This window comes from Eptatretus burgeri, chromosome 3 (assembly GCF_056783735.1).
Source record: "Eptatretus burgeri isolate ZD-2024b chromosome 3, Ebu_testis_v1, whole genome shotgun sequence".
NCBI lineage: Eukaryota > Metazoa > Chordata > Myxini > Myxiniformes > Myxinidae > Eptatretus > Eptatretus burgeri.
In genome coordinates, this window is record NC_140963.1 from 37,040,565 (window position 1) to 37,060,536 (window position 19,972).

The 19,972-nt window shown below is 42.2% G+C and overlaps 1 protein-coding gene across 6 annotated transcripts in view; it reads right to left on the reverse strand.

Annotated features, from left to right (window-relative positions):
- Positions 1–19,972, reverse strand: part of LOC147029696 (V-type proton ATPase 116 kDa subunit a 1-like) — a 504,511-nt gene that overhangs the window by 414,050 nt on the left and 70,489 nt on the right. For all 6 annotated transcript variants that reach the window (XM_085872936.1, XM_085872937.1, XM_085872940.1 and 3 more), the window contains 4 exons: positions 16,205–16,281; positions 15,233–15,359; positions 14,590–14,672; positions 7,045–7,138 (listed from right to left, as the gene is read on the reverse strand). In XM_085872936.1, coding sequence (XP_085729062.1) covers positions 7,045–7,138; positions 14,590–14,672; positions 15,233–15,359; positions 16,205–16,281 — 381 coding nt within the window. The remainder of the gene's footprint in view (positions 1–7,044; positions 7,139–14,589; positions 14,673–15,232; positions 15,360–16,204; positions 16,282–19,972) is intronic.

Here is a 19,972-nt window from a genome sequence, read left to right on the forward strand (position 1 = left end):
AGCTAAATAAAGCTGCACAGTTTCCATGGAAACGCTTCTGCACCAATGTGGAAAAGGCAAAGATGTAACAGCATTTTAAAGGGGCACAATAGCACACCGTTGTTGAGCAAGTGCACAGTTGAAGGATATAGTGATTGTGCTGTTCCAAGGTGACAGTTGTCAAGAGTGCATTCATGGTTGCAAAATGAAGGTGAAAAGTTTCTTTCGTCACGAGATATAGCTTTGACAAGAGACAGCTAGAAAGGCTCGTCAAGCCTCAGCTGCTGCCATCACACAGAAATTCAAATGCTCGAAACATCACAAGCAGGGCACCTTTTGCTCATATTCGACGGATGTATGACATTTAGGAAAGTTTAATAATCAATTAAAATGGTGTGACTTTACATTTCCAGATCACTTAAGAAAGGAGCCATCGTTTTCTCTTGGGGTCATTTAACAGGTACACAAAAACAAAACTAAGGCCAAGAAGTGGATGCCTGGCCCATTCATTGTTCCTGCATTGTCTTTACTTTGTGTTCATCCTTAAGGTACACTTTAAAATCGATATCTTATTTTAACTTCCCATCTCAACACAATTTGGGTTGATCTTGTGATGGGTTCTGCAATGGCATTCGTGCAGATCAAAGGTCTTGCGAAAAAAAAAAAAAACACCATGGGATCTTTAAAAACAAGACAGACAGCTGGACATCATTCCACTCCACTGCCAGTGTACTGTGACGGGAGTTGTTTTACAGATACTTACTAAAATAGGGCCATTCAGCTCCCACTTAACTTAATTACTGGTAGTTTACTCTCAACAATGGTAAAACTCGCCTTCCTGACCTCAATGGCCTCTCTTTATGATCCGTCAATCAATTTAAATCGCATATGATAGGCTCGGGTCAATGAGGCCTGTTCTTTAATGTTTCCAGGATGTTCACGTGATATGCAGGCGACCTCGTGTAAACCTCCATTCATTTCCATAGTAATGAGAAGAGGTTCCTTGGAACCTAAACTTACACGGTTTACATTTCACATTCAATGCAGTGTTGGCCATAAACTAGTTCAGATAATGACTTTGGGATAAGGCCAATTGCCAGGCATGCCTCTAGAGGACAGCTGCAAACCATCTGCTGACTCCTCATATTGTGTTTGGTTGGCTTTCTTGCCAGATGTACAATGAAAAGAATATTCTTTTTGTCAGAGCCAGAACGAGCTTGAATGGGCAGCATATCGGTCTTGACCAGAAAGCCCGCTGAGCCAGAAAAGGGTTTTGGACTTTCTGTACACCGGAGAGCAACTAACAAAAAAAGTAGCAGCAAATAAGCAGGAAACCCCTGGCAACCCAATTGTGTGTTCAAAATGGCGATTTTTTGTCAACCACCCTCACAACTGACTTCACCACCTGACTTGTGCGCATTCGTGAGAGATGGTCACAGCTGTTTTGTTTTGCATGTTTATTCAAATGTTCAAACTCGCCATGAAAATCTATCACATTATATTCATTAATCATGAAATGAGCCTTTCTTTTATCCCTTTTCATATTCAGCAAATACACTTTCATCCCGCTCAGTGAGAGTAAAGACACAGTAACACGTACTTGCTTTTGGCCGTCCGGATTCATCATCGTATCCTGAGCCCGGCACCCGGATAGGTTTCTGAACGGAAAAAAAATTATGGGCCGGGCTAACCGATTTATTCAAAACAACAGACGTGACCTTTTTAATCAACATTATATCTGTTGTGAATCAAGATGCCTTGCACCGACAAAAAAAAAACAACCTTGAATTTGAGTGTTCAATGGACTCCGTCATCGATTGATGTGGAGAAGGCCAAAATAACAAAGAGGAGCATTCAGGGCTTTAGGACTTGCTCTTTCATGTTGAGGAGCAGCATGCTCTTTCCTCACCAGGTTCTCCTCCCTGTTCTTTCAACCCCTTTACTTATTGTGCTTCAGCTTTCTTCCAGCATTCTACCCCTCACCGATTCTTCTCCGAGAGTCCCTTTGCCCTGTTCATGGTGTGTCCCCCCCCACTTATAGCTGTTCTTTTCTGTCTTCCAGCTCTTCCACGAAGCTCGACGTCATATGCAATAAAAGGCTCTTTCTTTGAAAACAGAGTGGATTGCTGTTGTATGGGCTGCTGTTTGAAGCAATTGATGCCATATTCCATGCAGAAAGCAAACACTTCACCAAAGATGTTTCCTGTGTGTAGCACAGATAAATGTATTGTCGTTGTTTTCGGTTTGCCTGCTTTATAACCTGAATGGCCAATGTCCGCAACCACAGCCTGAATGCAATTAGATTTCATAACATACAAGCATTAATATGTAGTGCAGAGCAGTTATAGTGTATATGTCTCTGAACCGTCTTGTACGAGTTCATTTCTTGATTAAACAAAATCTGAAAATGTATCCTCACACACACGAAGGGAAAAGCGAGGTTAATAAATTGGTTTACTTTGTCTGTCTGCCTGTCTGTCTGTCTACAAATGTCAGTTTATGATTGAGGATCCCGATCGTGTATACGCAGAGTGGAGTGAGATTATTTTTTAGTCTGCCTGTCTGACAGTGAAGCAAAATTGAAAATCATTCCAAACAGGAAACTATCCTGTTTTTAGTGACGTCATAAAGGACACAAAGGACAAGAAAAACGAATGTAACGTGTTAAATAAGGTGATTAAAAAAGGTGCTGCATCAAAGGCAGTTAGTTCCTCCTGTCCCCGTTTTGGAACATCGAGCAGCCACAACAGCAGTAAACCTCTGAAAAAAAGTTTTTCTTCGACCATTAAAATCTTTATTTTATTCTAATTGAATTATATTCAGTACTGTACTTGAACATGTAAAACACAAATCGCCTTCCTGGCACTTTCAAAAGCTTTCTTTCAGCTGTACTTGGCCAAAATATTACGGCATTTTACATCGTATCCACCAATCAAATTTGCTACTCGCAGACTCTGCCCATGTCATTTTTTTTTCTCAAGAATGTGCAGAGTAAGGTGTTCTTTGAACTCTGTAGTTTACACAATCATCCTGACGCATCTTGAGCAGAGGGTCATGTAATAAAATAGACCACTGTCCCTCCCCCCCCCCTCCACCACCACATCCCTTCCCCCCCCCCCATCTTGAGGAAACATCTTTAGGTAGCAATCGCTTGTGGATGTTGAACTTGCAAATGTTTGTCAAAAAATGAGGCCACGCTGCCAGAGCTCAACCAAAGTCGATATTGCTTTTGATGAAATCAACAGAAAGTTTCTTAAGGTATGCTAACCATAAACCGACCACCATGGGAAGCAAGGAAAAGCTGACATTTCAGATGTTAACCGTTCATCAGAGCAAAAGAGATTACCACCCTAAATGTCAGCTTCTTCTTGCTTTCCATGTAGGTTAGCATACCTTGATCAGCGTTCTGTTGATAGATTTCATCCATTGTTCTACCTGTCCACCGACACAAATCGACGCTAGCCTTCACCCAGCAAGACCTTCTCTTCATTGTGTAATCCTTTATTGTAATTTTGCTTGGAAGATGATGGAAAACCACAATCTGAGTACTTCAGGCCCAAGAAATTGCTTCAGCTCTTTTATAAGAGAATGTTTCTTGCCAGGTCAGATCAGATAACCCATAAACTATCCATTTTACAAATAACTGCCAAACTCCAGGATGTTCAGAATGAAAATGATATCCAAAATCTGGCTCCAAAAATACAAAACAAAACAAATTCATTTCAACAAAAGAGTGCTAATAACGTAACCATGGTCAAAAGAAAATGAATGACACAAGTCCAAGGATATCATGTTCTTGTACAAATGCCATTTTAACAACAACTACCACCACCACCATCATCACAGGAAGCTCGAATTTGGAATATAATGAACGAGCTCCTTTGCTAACTTTGCAGATTATAATTATCTGCCATCGTGGGATGCAATGCACCATGTCTAAACTCGAACGGCACTCAGTAGAGAGCATACCTGCACCAGGCTGAACAGTTTATGGTTCGTATCCACTGATAGGTCAGACGATAACCAAATCTGCATCCGGACCTTAAGCAAAATCTAATCTGCTTCTTTTGTCACCTACACAACCTGTCCACCAAGTTTTGTCTCAATCTGTCTCCAACTTTTTGAGATATTGAGATATGCTGTATATTGTTTTTGGCCCTATTTCTCAATGGTGAAGAATCACTTAAAAAAATTATCGTGTCCAGTTCTTAATCTCCATCAAAATCGAATCCATTAGTCATTGTCACACACCCAACCTCTCCACACAGTTTCCTCCAAATCCGTCAATAACTTCATGAGATATCCTGCTCACAGACAAACAAACAAACAAACAAGGGTGGTTATGCTTCAGTCACATTTGGCTTGGCGGCCGTAGGGTCTAAAAAATCTACGGCCACGAGCAATTATACGGCGGCCGCAGTATTTCCACGGTCACACAATGTAGGAGTCACATATGTTTTTATTTTTTGGGGAGCCGCACGGTGTATTTAGAAATTGTGGAGACCGAAAACGTGCGGGTGCCGTACGGTCTTTGATTTGATGTCGCACGGTGACCTTCGGGCGTCCCTGCGGCGGCCATAGAATTTTCAAGGCAGACGCAAGGTAGCCTCAAGGTGCCCGCAAGGCGACCGCAGGGGGGCCCTAAGGCGAACGTGGAGATAGTGCGGCCGCAGTCATTTTTTGGGGGTTGGCAAAATTCATTTTTCATTGATAAGAGCCTACGGAAAACGCACAAATAACGCAAGCCCAACATACGCCCTACGTACGGTCGACGTGGAACACATCTACGTCATGGCTACGGCATGTCGAATTGCTACGGCCAAACTAGAAATGAAAAAAGTTATAACTCCGCGCTTTAATTCCACGGAGACCCCTACAGCCTGTTAAAGATAGCCATACGGCGTAGGGCCACCCTGAGGCCACTTCAGAAACTCTGCGGCCGCCGCACATTTCTGTCAATTCAAGGGGGGGGTATGGCCGCCGTATCCTAGCCGTAGAGCAAATGTGACTCATGCTTTAAATAACCTCCATCCACCTTCGGTGGCAGAGGGAATCATGAGAATTTTTCCACAATGTTTTCCAAACATTAGGAATGTCTGCACATGTTATCAGGTGAGAAGAACTCAGACAAGGCGCCACATCTGCTCAACTCCGAATTGCCTGGCCAAGAGTTTCATTTCAGGAACACTCAAATCAAAGTAAAAATTGCCATCTCATGAAGTAAAAGCAGAACGCATCCCATTGGAGGGAGCATGGAGCTGCTTTCCCAGTTCGCAATCAGACAGGGTATCTGTAACTAGAAATATGAGGGTATCATTCAATGCAGCATCTCCATGAATGAACTACAGTGACCTGCAAAAGTATTCACCCACCTCCAAAGTTTTCACATTTTGATGCCAACTGAGCTTATTTCATGATGCTTTCAAATCAAACTTAATATGCAGAGTCTTTACAAACTATTCCAAAGTGATAAAGCTAAAAAAAAAAAATGCAGATAAAATGTGAATAAGTTTGATTAACATTGAAAATCAGGTGATTCTCTGGTGCAATAAGTATTCACACCCTTTGCCTAATTAAACCGAAATCACTTCAGGAGCAAATTATTTGTTTAAAAGGTTACAAATTAAATGTAATAGGTTTCACCTGTTTGTAATCGGTGGTTTAACTTAAAAATTCAGCTCCCCACTTATCTAAGGAGTTTGAAGGTGCCACTCACTTGGCCAACTAACAAGGCAAACATGAAGACCAAGAAGCTTTCCAAAGAAGTCAGACATAAGGTGATGGAGAAGCACCATTCAGGAGAGGGTTATAAGATGATTTCAAAGTCACTCATTATCCCTTTGAGTTCGGTGAAATCCATCATTATGAAGTCGAAGATGTATCATACCATCCAGACTCTACCCAGATCAGGTCGCCCATCCAAATTCAGCAGCCAGGAAAGCAGGAAATTGGTTTGGGATGTCACTGTAAGTGTAAATCCAACGATGTTGAAAGATTTGCAAGGCTCTATGTCCAAGATGGGGGTCAGTATTCATCAATCAACAATATCCTGTTCCCTTCACAAAGCTGGCTTCTCTGGACAGGTGGCAAGAAATCAGCCATTACTTTAAAAAAAAAAAAAAAACGCATCTAAAAGTTCACGTGGAGTTTGCAGAAAAATTTTGTGGTCGTACGAGACAAAAATTGAACTTTATGGTCTAAATTCAAAGCGTTATGTCTGGTGCAAACCTACCACTGCACATCACCCAATCAACACCATCCCTCCTGTCAAGTATGGTGGTGGCAGCATCATGTCATGGGGCTGCTTTTCATCAGCAGGGACTGACAAACTTGTGAGGACAGAAGAGACTATGGGTGGTGCAAAGTACAGGAGAATCCTTGATGAAAACCTGCTCGAGTCAGCCATGAATCGGAAACTGGGTCGGAGATTCACATTTCAGCAGGAAAATGATCTGAACCACAAAGCCAAAACCACACTGGAATGGCTGAATAATAATAAAATGATTGTTTTTGAGTGGCTTCGTCAAAGTCCTGACTTGGACCCAAATGACCATTTATGGTGAGACTTGAAGATTGCAGTCCATCGACGATCCCCCATCAAACTTGGTAGAACGAGAGCAATTTTCACGTGAAGAATGGGTAAAGATTTCACCATCTCACTGTGAAAATCTGGTAGAGATCTACCCCAAAAAATACTCGGAGCAATGATTCCTGAAAAAGGTGTTTCCACCAAGTACTGACCGAAGGGGCTGAATACTTTTACAACCAGTGAATTTTGATTTGTACACGTTTTTTACAGGTATTCCTAACATATAACCTCCTTCAACCATAACAATGTTTTCTTTGATCTCTTCAGTTATGAATATAACAGTTAATTTGTAAAAATTGTCTCTGTATAATTCGTAATTCATCTCAATGTGGCATTATTGGAAGGGGGTGAATACTTTTGCAGGCCACTGAACGACTTATTGAGTAAGCAAATCTCGGTGTGGCAGCCTGCTATGTGCACAGCAGAGTGATAGCTATTACAGGAAGATGTTTAAATAGGAGGGGTTTCTTCCTTACCGATCGCAGATCTTCCAGGCGTGTTGTAACGTTGCTCAGAATTTTGCTGCGTTCTGCAGTGGAATCGGGACAGGGATACATTGTGGCCCGAAACCTGCCACACACAACCAATGGAGCGGAAAAACAATGTGCAAAATCAGCCAACAGCATTCCACACCGCTCAGATATCCAGACTGTCCGTGTTATACGATATGGTGGCAAAAGTAATGGAAAATGGTGCATCCCGTTGCAATTATACCTCCAATGTCGAGCTTTATTGGCCAGAGGAGTAGTGAAGCATGAAAATTGTACCAAAGGAATCATACAACACCGCAAAACAATGTTTAACCTCCATACCTTTATCAAAGTAGGCATGGTATCACATATTCGGTGGAATTTGGAAAATGTCTCATTTCTGAGTCAGGGGGTTTTATCATAGTGAAGGATTGGGTTGTTTGATGGAGTGGTTAAAGACTAGTCTCTTTTACCACTGGCTGGTGTGGCTTTGATTCCCATTACTATTCACTCTCACCAACCCACATTTGACAAGCGTGGTGAGTATATCAAACACCAGTCAACATGAGCCGAAGGAGGTCTACGTCCTGCGGTGAACTGAAATGGGTTGTATTACGGTTTACTCTATCGTGGTGAAAAGCAGAGTTGAATGAATCCAAACAGGTGAAAAACTAGAAGGACACTCTGTAGAGCGCATACCTCCACCACACAATGCCTGATCTACAAGAACATAATATTGGGCCCAATACATTTTTGAAATATCATGCTAGACAGTACCATGTCGTTTTAGCCCAATCTCTCAATGGTGAAGAATCACTTAAAAAATTATCACATCCGAATCCAGATTCGGATCTTCACCAAAATTGAATTACTTTGTCCTTGCCGCACACCCAATGTGTCCACCAAGCTTGATCCTAATCCGTCCACAACTTTTTGAGATATTTTGCTGCATATCGTTTTTGGCCTTGTCTTTCAATGGTGAAGAATCGCTTTTCAAAAAATTCTCGTAGTTGGATCTGGATCCGGATCTTCACCAAAATCTAGAGTTCATCCTTGTCACACACCCAACGTGCCCAGCACATTTCATCCAGATCCGTTCACAAAGTTTTGAAATATCCTGCTCACAAACAAACAAACAAACAGACAAACAGAAAGGGGTGAAAACATAACCTCCTTCACCTTCGTTGGCGGAGGTAATGAAACATAAAGTTGCAGTTTCTCAACTCCTCAAGGCAATCCAAAATATCATATCAAGACTGCTGGGAAGGTGGAATTCGGTGCTCAGTTCGGGCTTGTTAACCAGTTGTCCGACAAGGTCTTGCTGTGCTTTTTTGCAAACAATCCTCAGTAATTAAAAACATCAGTCACAGCAACAACACAAGAGGAGAATGTGCCACACTTAAACCTAGTTCAACAGCCTCCGGCTCCATTGCAGGACACGACCTGATCGGCATTTATTCGACGGCAGCCCCGGAGCCAAGCTTACAAAAGTTGTGTGCGCCCAAAACATACATCATTCCCTAATGATGGCCATTTATCTGAACCAGCAAATACCCCTTACGATGGAATATTTCTTGCACCAACACCTTCTTTTCCCCGAATGGGAAACCAAATTAGGAAGTGCTTTACTGTGAAATAGAAATGGCTGTGCCGAATTAAATTTTCTCCGTCAGCTTTACTTTCTGCAACGGTCTGCAAAAACGTAGTGCTAAATAAAATGTGTGTGTGTGTGTGTGTGTGTGTGTGTGTGTGTGTGTGTGTGTGTGTGTGTGTGTGTGTGTGTGTGTGTGTGTGTGTGTGTGTGTGTGTGTGTGTGTGTGTGTGTGTCTGTGTCAAAGTTCAAGCATCATAAATTAAGAATATAAAATTCTGGCACAGTAAACTGTGATATGTAAAATTACATGCATTGTATAACATGCATGAGTGTTTTTGATGTTTGTTTTTTGATACAAGGTTTAAGGCTTGTAATAGATTTGCTACATGAGCGCATGCACGCACGCGCGCGCGCGCGCACGCACGCACGCACGCACGCACGCACGCACGCACACACACACACACACACACACACACACACACACACACACACACACACACACACACACAGACAACCACAACCACTGAACTTGGGGTTGACTCTGCCTGTCATCCTTCTGAGGTTGGCAAAATGAGTGTCAGCTTGCTGGTATCCTGTGTCGGAGTGGCGACCCATCCAGGATTGTGCCCAATAGCCAAGGAGACTGCTTGGGCAGCACCAACGCTCTGCACAGAATATGGTCCCAATGGATGGATGGATGGATGAGCTTGGGGGAAGTGTAACTTCACAGAATACTCCGGGTTCCAGCAAAGTCATAACAATGAGCCACTTTTCTCACCACACTAAGTGGGGCATTTCCTCAAGAGGAATTTCCTCCTCTCCATGGATGGCAACCAATGGGGATTGTCCATTCTCTATCCTTAAAAATGCTGAACTTAAAGCAAGGGAGCAGCACGTACCGGTACCATTTTCAAAGCATTTGGTACGACTCGGCCGGGGTTTTAACCGCCGAATTCCCAGACTCGGAGCGGACGCTCTAACCATTACACTACCAAAAACAAGACTACAAACTTGCATTTGTTTCCACACATTTATGGTACAAAATATACTCAAATGAATAATAGTAAAGAAGCTCTTACCCAGACAACAACCACACTCTAAGATAGCAAGCAGTGTAAACTGGTATTGAGGAACCTCCAAGAAAACCCAACCACATGCGACCTGCAGTCCAGACAAGGATTTACAATTTGTTCAGGGTGCCGACTCTTCATGAAGGACACCATGGGATCAGCGACGTCCGCCAACTAATGGTAGGAGATGGAACACCCAGTTGGATATCAATCTGAGCGACGGCACACACATTGATGAATCACCCCGCCTGTGAAACACCGGCATGACAGTTTATAGCTGCAATGGGATTCAAACCCAGGCGAGACAGCTTTGTGGCAAATGTGCATACCTCGAGTCTAGATTATTGTCTGAGCCCTCAACCACTCTACCAGGCAGGCCTTATCAGAGGTAATTATCATAAATTATGAAAAATGGAAGCAAAATCACTCAAACATATTTGGCAACGATATTAGGAGATCTTATTCTGATGCATCCCTCCCTCCATGGCCAACATAGATCACAATAAGCCAGGTGTTGAGACTGTTGACTTAACGGTTAAGGTGGCTACATCAAGAACTTCGGGTCTTGAGTTTGAGCCCCTATCAAATTCAATGAATTAACAGCAGGTGTGTTGACTCAGCCTTTCATCCTTTCGAGGTCGGCGAAATGAGTACCAGTGTTCTGGTAACAAGGGCACTGCATCAGCGGCACAGCCATGCTCCCAGGAAATGATGGAACCAGTAGCCACAGGCTACATACGAAACAACAACAACATAGATCACAACACTCTCACCGACAGATTACTCATGGAAAAAATATATCATTTTCATGTTTCAAATTAAGCAACCAATTCAACATCATCAAGTCATCTCGAACTTTCATACAATGAGGCACGACTGTGTATTTGAGCTCAAAAAGACTGCTTCAAACACATGAATAGTGGATAATAGTGGATAGGGCTCTGTCTTGATTACAAAATCCCTTGCTCGTTGCCTGCACTGTAAATGTTGGCCTGCGTGGTTCCAGCAAGAGCTATGAAAACAAAGAAGCTTTATATTTAACAGTAATGAAGAGCAGAAAGCAGGGAAAAACATCAAGCAAAGCTGCTTAAACTGTAACAGAATTTGCGTTGCTTGATTATTGGGAGAAACATTATTGCAGAACATTTTGAATGCTAAACAGTGAGAGTTCAAATCCCCCTCGGCTGTTGAATTAATACCAGGTGGGGTTGACTCTGCCTGTCATCCTTCCGAGGTCGGCAAAATGAGTACCAGCTTGCTGGTATACTGTGTCGGAGTGGCGACCCGTCCAGGATTGTGCCCAATAGCCAAGGAGACTGCCAAGGCAGCATCAACGCTCTGCACAGAGTATGGTCCCAATGGATGGATGGATGGAAACAGTGAGAGAGGTTCGCTAATGACAGGAAGCTCAAATAAGGATGGTTTAAAGAGGAGTATGGTGATATGACGAGCTCCCAACATGCCACAGGCTTTTCAAACTGACGAATTGGTGAGCTTGTCGACATTTTTTGATCTTTCAACAAACTCCAACTTTACAATAACAAAACAAGTGCACACCATGATTTCACACTCCATTCCTTTAACCAACCCACACCCACAATTTCCTCTCGTCCGTTGAATGGTCTTTCTGAGACTGTCCTTTCACGTTCTTCTCTCCCATCATACCGCAGTCCATCTCCGCCACATTTTGTCCCCCATTCTACTCATGAACCCTAATACCCTACCTAACCCTGTCCATTTTCTCGTGCTGCATCTCAACCACTCTCACGCATTGGTGTTACAGTAATTGTATGTTTCCTTAATCGACCTCTTCCCCTTCCACTTGGTCCATCGACCCACAGCCCTCCGTCATTATCTTTTGCTTGACCTTTGACCTCTGTGGGATTAAAAGAGGACAGCAATGCCCACTGTTGCCAAATTTGATAAACATATATTTTTAAGTAGAGCAGAAATACTGCAGTTACCAGAAATAATTTTGGAAATGATAATCACCCATTGCGTTTGGCCCATCCCCCCCCCCCACAACAAAAAAAACAACTGAAGTCATATTTTGTCTTCTCAAAAACAAAATCACATAAAACATCACTTTTTATGCAATACACATACGAGCTAATAATCATGGATGTAATGGAAATCGGTCTGATTTGATCTTATCTGCCAATGAAGGTTCATCATTCTTCGAATCTCTCATGGGGTCACCATAACAGTTGTATTGGAGGAACAGCTCCATTGAGGAAAGTTACTGTAGTAAACCCCACATTCGACACATTCTGCCACGAAGGACTAATATTTGAGAAAGGCAGCGTGAGATTTCCACAAGTGCATGAAAGCAGTCAGAACATTTGGCTTAAAAATCCCTTCCAAAGAAAAGCGTTTCACGCACTCTCACTTTCCACACCTTTTGTCAATTTTAAAGTCGTGATGTGAGTGTATGATGTGAGGCAGTTGGGATTGTTTGATTGTGAAACGACCATGGTCATCGGGTTAGAATGGCAAAGTTGCTGTAGATGGCGAAGAGTGGGGATAATAGCAAGGAAAGAAGTATGATGCTTGCTTGTGCACCATCAAACACCATTCCAAATCAGGTGCCAGTTCACAAGGACACTTTGTAGTGACGTTTCAAGTTTCCCCTCGAGAGGACCTTCAACAATCCTCGAGAGGACATCACTAACTTCTTTCAATGAGTTCTCAACAACTCTTTCCATGAGTTTTTGAGAACTTTTAAAAAGGAAAAGCCTGTTTAAACACAAAAATAAATCGAGAACAAACTTTTCTCATGGCAGTGGAATTTCTCTGGAAGAAACACAATGGTTAAACTAGAAGGGCATTCCCGAGAGCGCATACCTCCGCCACGCAATGCCTGATCCACGAGAACATATCAGGCCCAATCTATTTTTGAGATATCATGCTGTTTTTCGATTTCAGCCCTATCTCGAAATGGTGAAGAATCGCTTCAAAAAAATTATTGGATCTGGATCCGTATTCAGATCTTCACTAAAATTGAATCAATTCTTCCTTATCACACACCCATGTCCCGCAAGTTTCGTCCGAATCCATCCACAACTTTTTGAGATATCATGCACACAAACAAACAATCAGACAAACAAGAAGAAGATGTCATGCAGAGCACAAAACTAGCAAAATCCAAAAAAACAAATTTGACCTCAAAATAATTGGTGGTTGAATTAAATGACCAAATCTGCAACTCTTCTTCAAATTTCAAGTGAATCGGATGAAAATTGATTTTAGAAATCTCACCAAAGTTGTTGACCTTTGGCCTATGTTGACCTTTTGGTCCATGTTGACCCCAAAAAAATAATTGGCTAGTCGAATTCAGTGACCTGAAATACAAATCCTCTTTAAATTTCAAGTGAATCGGATGAAAATTGATGATTTTAGAAATCTCACCAAAGTTGTTGACCTTTGGCCTATGTTGACCTTTAGGTCCATGTTGACCTCAAAAATAATTGGCCAGTCGAATTCAGTGACCTGAAATATAAATCCTCTTCAAATTTCAAGTCAATCGGATGAAAATTGAGGATTTTAGAAATACCACCAAAGATGTTGACCTTTGGCCTATGTTGACCTTTTGATCTTTTGACCTCAAAAACGATAGGCTTCTTCCTTATGACAAACTCTACCCTGTGGTGAAGTTTCGTGAAGATCGATTTGAAATTGTTACCTGTAGGCGATAGAGAGACAGACAGACAGACAGACAGACAGACAGACAGACAGACAGACAGAATAACAAAATCGACGAACCGATATACTTGAAAAATCTTCGATTTTGCAAGTAACAAACAGACAGAAAGAGGTGAAAACATAACCTCCTTAACCTCCGGTGGCAGAGGTAACAAAGCAAATACAATACTCTCTCCTTCGGTGAGGGTAACAAACAGACCGACAAACAAACAAACAAACAAAGAAACAAACAAATGGACCCAAATGCAATACCCTCTCCTTCGGCACGGGTAATAAACACATTGATTCATTTGTGTAATTAAAGCCTGCATGGTAGAGCCTATTGCTCAGTTTAATCCTCAGAGATAACGATCCTCGGCGTGACCTGGGGATCCCGTTAATTCGGTATCCTGGCATCAAAATTATCCTGCATTTGCACCATCAGGGAACCCAGTCGTCTGACGATATGTTGCACACATGATGCTTCATTTCAAATTCTGAAACCGTTTAATAATCCTGAAGAGCTATGCACACTTGCCTCTGAGTTGTCCAACCTGGGTTTGAATATTGGCCAAGCTGTAAACTGTCATGCCGGTGTTTCACATGCAGCGTGATTCATCAATGTGTGGGCCCTCCCTCGGATTGACGTCAAACTGGGAATCCCATCTGCCGGCATGAGTTGGTGGATGTTGAAGATCCCACGGTGTCCTTTGCGAAGAGTGGGCAAGCTATCAAATTCCTGCCCAAACCTATAGGGGTCGTTGCATCAGCTGTGAGCATCACCACCAGCCGCACACTCAGCGAATGATGCAAACCCACACCTTTGTGATAAATAAGACAGAAGAAGAAGACCTCTTTCCAACCCTCATCTTTCCCACAAATAAACTCCACACATCAATCAAAATACAACTCCTTTATCCCCTGATACTCTTCATGTCAATTTTTTCTATTCCTCTGTACTCTTCTTTATATTAACATCACCCCCACCCCCAACCCCCAATTAAGGTGTGTCATCACATAAGACAAATAGATGTCTTTCAAATAAGGTGTGCACATCCAAAAGTAAGAGTAAAGACAGTTAAGGAATACTCATACGTATCTACAGCGCACTCTAGATGAAGTAGTGTCCTCCATCCGAGGTGATATAATGGAACAACACCTCGTGGCAAACCTTCCAACATGTACCACTTTCATCAAAGAACTTACCCTTCACATATTTTGTTTGCGAGATTCTTCAGCTTTTCACCTTGGAAGAAGATGACGAAAACATCTTTGCTGACCTTTTCACCCTGGAATTGCACAGAAAGGAGGAGAAGAAGGAAAAAAAGCACACTTCCACCAGCCCATTGATCTTGCTGACTCCATCCCCATAATCTGATTTTGTTATTGAAAAAGAAAATCCGTCTCTGCATCATCTCTCCCGGTGACAGGATAAGAAACATTTGGAAAAGGGACTGTCGTAGGCAGTTGCCGAGAAAACTAAAATGTTTCATGATAATCTGGAAAGAAAATGCCCAGCAGTGCAAAGATCATCCTTGAATCAAGGTGACGCGTGCACAAAATGCTCAAAAAACATACTCTTGCCTCGACCATTGATTTTCAAATGAAAATGAACATGTGATGCAATACTACAATCTCAATGCCAGAAACCCTTTTTCAAAGCTAACACGTATATTGGCTTTTTTCTGGCATGACAAGCAGCGTCTCCATCAGTTGGAGAGGCACTGTTACCATGGACCCCACCCTTTTTCCCCTGACAAGATAGTCCCTCAAGGGGACCCTGTTTTTGCCATGTACTCAACATTGCTGCTCGTATGGATACTCATGTACTGAACAAGAACAAACTCACTGTGACTGGGTCTTGGAGGCAGTCATCAGCAGCGGTGAAGCGTAGAAGTACAAATCCACGGCAAGCCCGCCACAGTGTCCGCTCAAAGGCCGGAAGACGTTCTCGGTTAATAACACCAGCTTTGAACCTGGTATGAGAGAAAGGGCAGTGGCTTACAGTGATATACAACAAAAAAAAAAAACACACACACACACCTATATGTTAAAGTGTCAGGTTGATGTAAAGTAGTTGCTCTTTTCAAGCAGAGCTGGAGATTGGCACCAAGAGCTTGAGGACGTTGTGGGACCTTAAAAAAAAGATCTCGACCATACTCTTTCCAGAGCGTTGGTGCTACCAAAGCAGTTTCCTGGCAAGGGTTACACTGGGTTGTTTGCCATTGCCTTCCCAGCATTGCTGCAGATCAAGCAAGGAAGTGGCACGTCCCATTATTGAGCCACAGATCTCCAACACTTACAGCGGCTTAGGTGAACAAAAATAAATTAATCTCTATTTTTTAATTCCAAGTACTCTCGACAAGGCTATTCCTTCTGGCAGGTTTTGTGTCAGCACAAGGATCAGGAAGATGGCTTTACATTCCTTTCAAAATAAGTCACCTCTGTGCTGCCATATTAATCATGGAGCAGTGAGGAGTCAGAAAAACATTTCGAGCTATTTCTGCCAATAGCCGAACGACTTATGGGCAAACAGAAGGGACCACATCTCTTGCCGGGTTGAGTTAAACTGACTGAAATAGACAAACGTGGGAACATATTTCTCCATAATACAATGTGCTGACAATACGACTTTGAAACGCAGCACGAGCTTCGATTTATTGACCCGATGCTTTAAATGCAAGAGTATCTGGATCTCCACTGCTATGGCCAACTTCCTGATGCACATAGACATACGAACATTGGCAAATAGGTGATGAAAGCTAAATTAACTGGGCAGTTATTAAAGTACAATCGACAGTTAAAGATCTCGCTGACTTACCCAAGTTTCAATGCCGTGTGCATCTCCACAGGTCCGCCATGAAATGCAGAATCGCCCAATGTGTCTGGATCTGGCTTCTGTCACATACAGCAAGTGGTAAAAGTTCCCACAAATGAGTACTTTTACATGTGTGTGTGTTTGTGTGACATCTAACAGATGTAAGATGAGGACATACGGAGATATCGGTGTGATTACAAGGACATTATAGGACAAAGAACAAATTATAATATACAATCATGAGCGATTTGAACCATCATGAACGATGTCTTTCCAATTTTTCTTTTCCAATTTTTCTCCTCTCACCTCCAAAACTCACACTTTTAACATCCCTTCTCTCCGAGGAAAAGCTCACCCTTCTTATTTTGTTTTATCACAATTTATATTTTCTCACCCTAACCCACCCCAAAAGCCCAAACGACATATTACATCGATGATTTATTCCTACCCATAATTAAGTCATTGCTAACTGTGATGGAGATAAATAAATAAATGAAAACCATGAACTCGGCCAAGAGCTCGAAACGAGTATTTTTTTCAGATTTTCAATTGATGGATGTCCAAAAGAAAACATCGGGTTGAAGATTCCGACACAAACTCGATGTGTTTGTTCAAAAAAAGTGAACTCGGAGAAATTAAAAAGCAACTGTTATCTCGTCATTCATCATTTGCCAGATTTACTGATTAAAAAAAGAATGTTATGTCAGCACATGATGAAGGACCATAGGACCATTGTGCCGCATTCAGCCATTGCTAAACAAACAAAAAATAGCGTCAAACAGTCAGCCATGCATGTTCGAGACGAGTCACAATAAAGCACCTGAAGTTCGACAGTCAATTCAGTTTCCTTCAAGCGAGCCTAACCATCCTTGGGAAAGAATGAGTCTGGTGAACATCACCAAATAATGCTCTTATGAAAAATGTGTGTTGAGAGGATTAACCAGAGGTGGGGTTCCACCCGAGCACAACTACCAGAACTAACAATTGTGTGCCTTCGTGAAGATGTGTTGCGGACTGCACTAACTGCTGTGATGGACATAAATACGGAACATCGGCATCACAATTTCTAATGAGGAAGCATGATAATTGTAACATTGCTATTTATAACACTTCGAGCAAAAGTACCCAAAGCTTTGCTGACGGATTTACCGGTAATCAAAATACAACATGTTGTACCCTACAAACATTCGGCTCTATTCGTGCTATCGTTTGCTGGAGGTAATCTTTCATCTGCTTGGAAGTGAGCTGACATCATCTTCATCAACCATCTTTGCTGCTTATCTATGGTACGAGCAAAAATCACATCCTCTTCAGTGTAAAGCTCAGTGTTGGGATGTATTGGTTTGAACCTCCGCTTAAAATGAGTGAAATGAAACATTTTGAAAAATTTAGAATTATTCGCACTCACATTTCAACATCACAGCAATGCACGTTATCATGGTGTTTGAAATTTATTGATATGAAAAGATCATTTGTTCTATCGGAAACCACCGGGTGGCACTATATGATACACATTTACATCGAGAGCATTGGAGCCTTCCCCCCATCCTGAACCACCTCCCCCAGATATCCCACCCAGACAGAAAACATACTTGGGGTACCCTTAGGTAATGTTAAAAATTTGGTTTGATTTGGTTGAGTAGTTTTTTTAGTTTTTGAAGCATATATAAACAAAAAAAAAAACCAAACACGAATTGAGATTTATATATTAGACGAGTATAAAGTCGGTCAAAAATGATGGGTTGGAGTTCTGTGATTAAACAAGTGGCTTTTACAGACACAGTATTAGAGATAAAAAAAAAATTGGAAACCAAGAAAAATGTTTTTCAAGTTTTTTTGTCCTGAAAAAATAGACCGTAGTGAACACCCAGTCATCATTTATTTGGGTCTTTGGGGTCCTTTGGATCCTCAGGATCTTTTCGGTCCTCGGGATCTTTTGGGTGCTCCGATTCCTCTGGGTCTTTTGGGTCCTCGGGGTATTTTGAATCCTCGGGATATTTTGGGTGGTCCAATTCCTCAGGGGTATTTTGGGTCCTCGGGGTATTTTGGGTTCTCTTGGTCTTGTGGGTCTTCTGGGTCCTTCGGTACTTTTTAATCTTTTGGGTCCTCAGGAGCTTTTGGGTGATCTGGGTCTTTTGGACTTCAGGGACTTTTTAGTCTTTTGGGTCCTTGGAGACTTTTGGGTCATCTGGGTCTTTGGGGTTTTTTTGGGTCCGCAGAGTCTTTTGACCAGAGTGAACACCCAGTCGTGTTAAAAGATTGGCCTTTAAAAGCCTACTCAAATCGTGCTTCTGATGGGGGAAAGACAAATACACAAACACACATTGTGTTTCATACAGGAAGATGTTCTCTTTAAATTTTGTGCTCTCATCCTCTATATTTCAAACCACCTTGAATTTTTTTTCTCTCCTTCATCTACAGGTATATAGCTTACTCGATGATTTCTTACAACCAAGGGAAATGCACGTGAGACGCAATATTCGTGGTGTTGTCACCTTTTAACAGCTCAAATGTACACCAACAAGTTGCCTTCATCTCCAACGAGCCTGCTGACGTCATCACAATTCTAATTTTTGTTACCTCTGCCACTGAAGGCAGACCAAGGTTACGCACTTACCCTGTTTGTCTGTCTGTCTGTTTGTTTGTTATGAGCAGGATTTCTCAAAAAGTTATGGAACGATTCAGCCAAAACTTGGTCAACAGTTTGGGTGTGTGACAAGGATGAACTAATTAAATTTAACTGATTAAATTAAATGCTAAACTTTTAAAAAGTGATTCTTCACCATTGAGGGATCGGGCCAAAAATGATATATAGCAAGATATCTCAAGAAGTTGTGGACCGATTCGGCCGAAACTTGGTGGATGAGTTTAGGTGACAAGAACAAGCTGATTAGATTTTGGTTCAGATCCGGCCTATCATTCGGATACAAAATGTAAACTGTTCAGCCTGGCGGAGGGTATGCACTCTACCGAGTGCCATTCTAGTTTGTTAGACTTTACCCTGTCATACTTCACATTTGTAAGCCTGGTGTGGGCTTAGTGATTAGGGTGGCTGGCTTGGGAGTTTCGGGTCCAGAGTTCGAGCCCCGTTGGCTGCTGAATTAACACCAGGTGGGGTTGACTCAGGCTGTCATCCTCCTGAGGTCTGCGAAATGATAACCAGTGTACTGGTAGAGGGGCACAGCATCAGTGGCACAGCCATGCTTCCAAGAAATTATAGCTGCCCCAGCAGCCAAGCTGCCATACGCAAGAACAGAACTTCACATTTGTGAATGAACCAGTGTCTCTGTAACATTATAATGGTGACGATGTTTATTGATTATAAATAATGTAACCCCCATATGCTACGTTGCGTCATGTCTCATGAACAGATGATTATGGACCGATTTCAGTTGGATATGACACTCACAGCTTTGATCTTTACTGACCGTCATCCTCAATCATCATAATACTACAACAATGATAGAATCCATCACTTCGTACATGATGGTCGGGAGTGAGTGCATCGGACTTGGTACCCTTCTTGTGGACAGGATCAGTGACATTTGCTGGGGTTACCTCCAACCACAGATTTATTTTGCATTAACCCAATCTGAATTTCATAAAAAGATGTTAACTGTGACAAAATGACGAGATTGCATCAAAACAGGAGAAAAGAGAGATAACCGATAGCAGGTGAGTGTGAAGCATGGACTTTGGGGGATTAACATGAAGGTTACTGGAAAGTGTTCGTCCCGATCGGGCTGAAGAAAGGCAAAGGGTAGAAAGAGC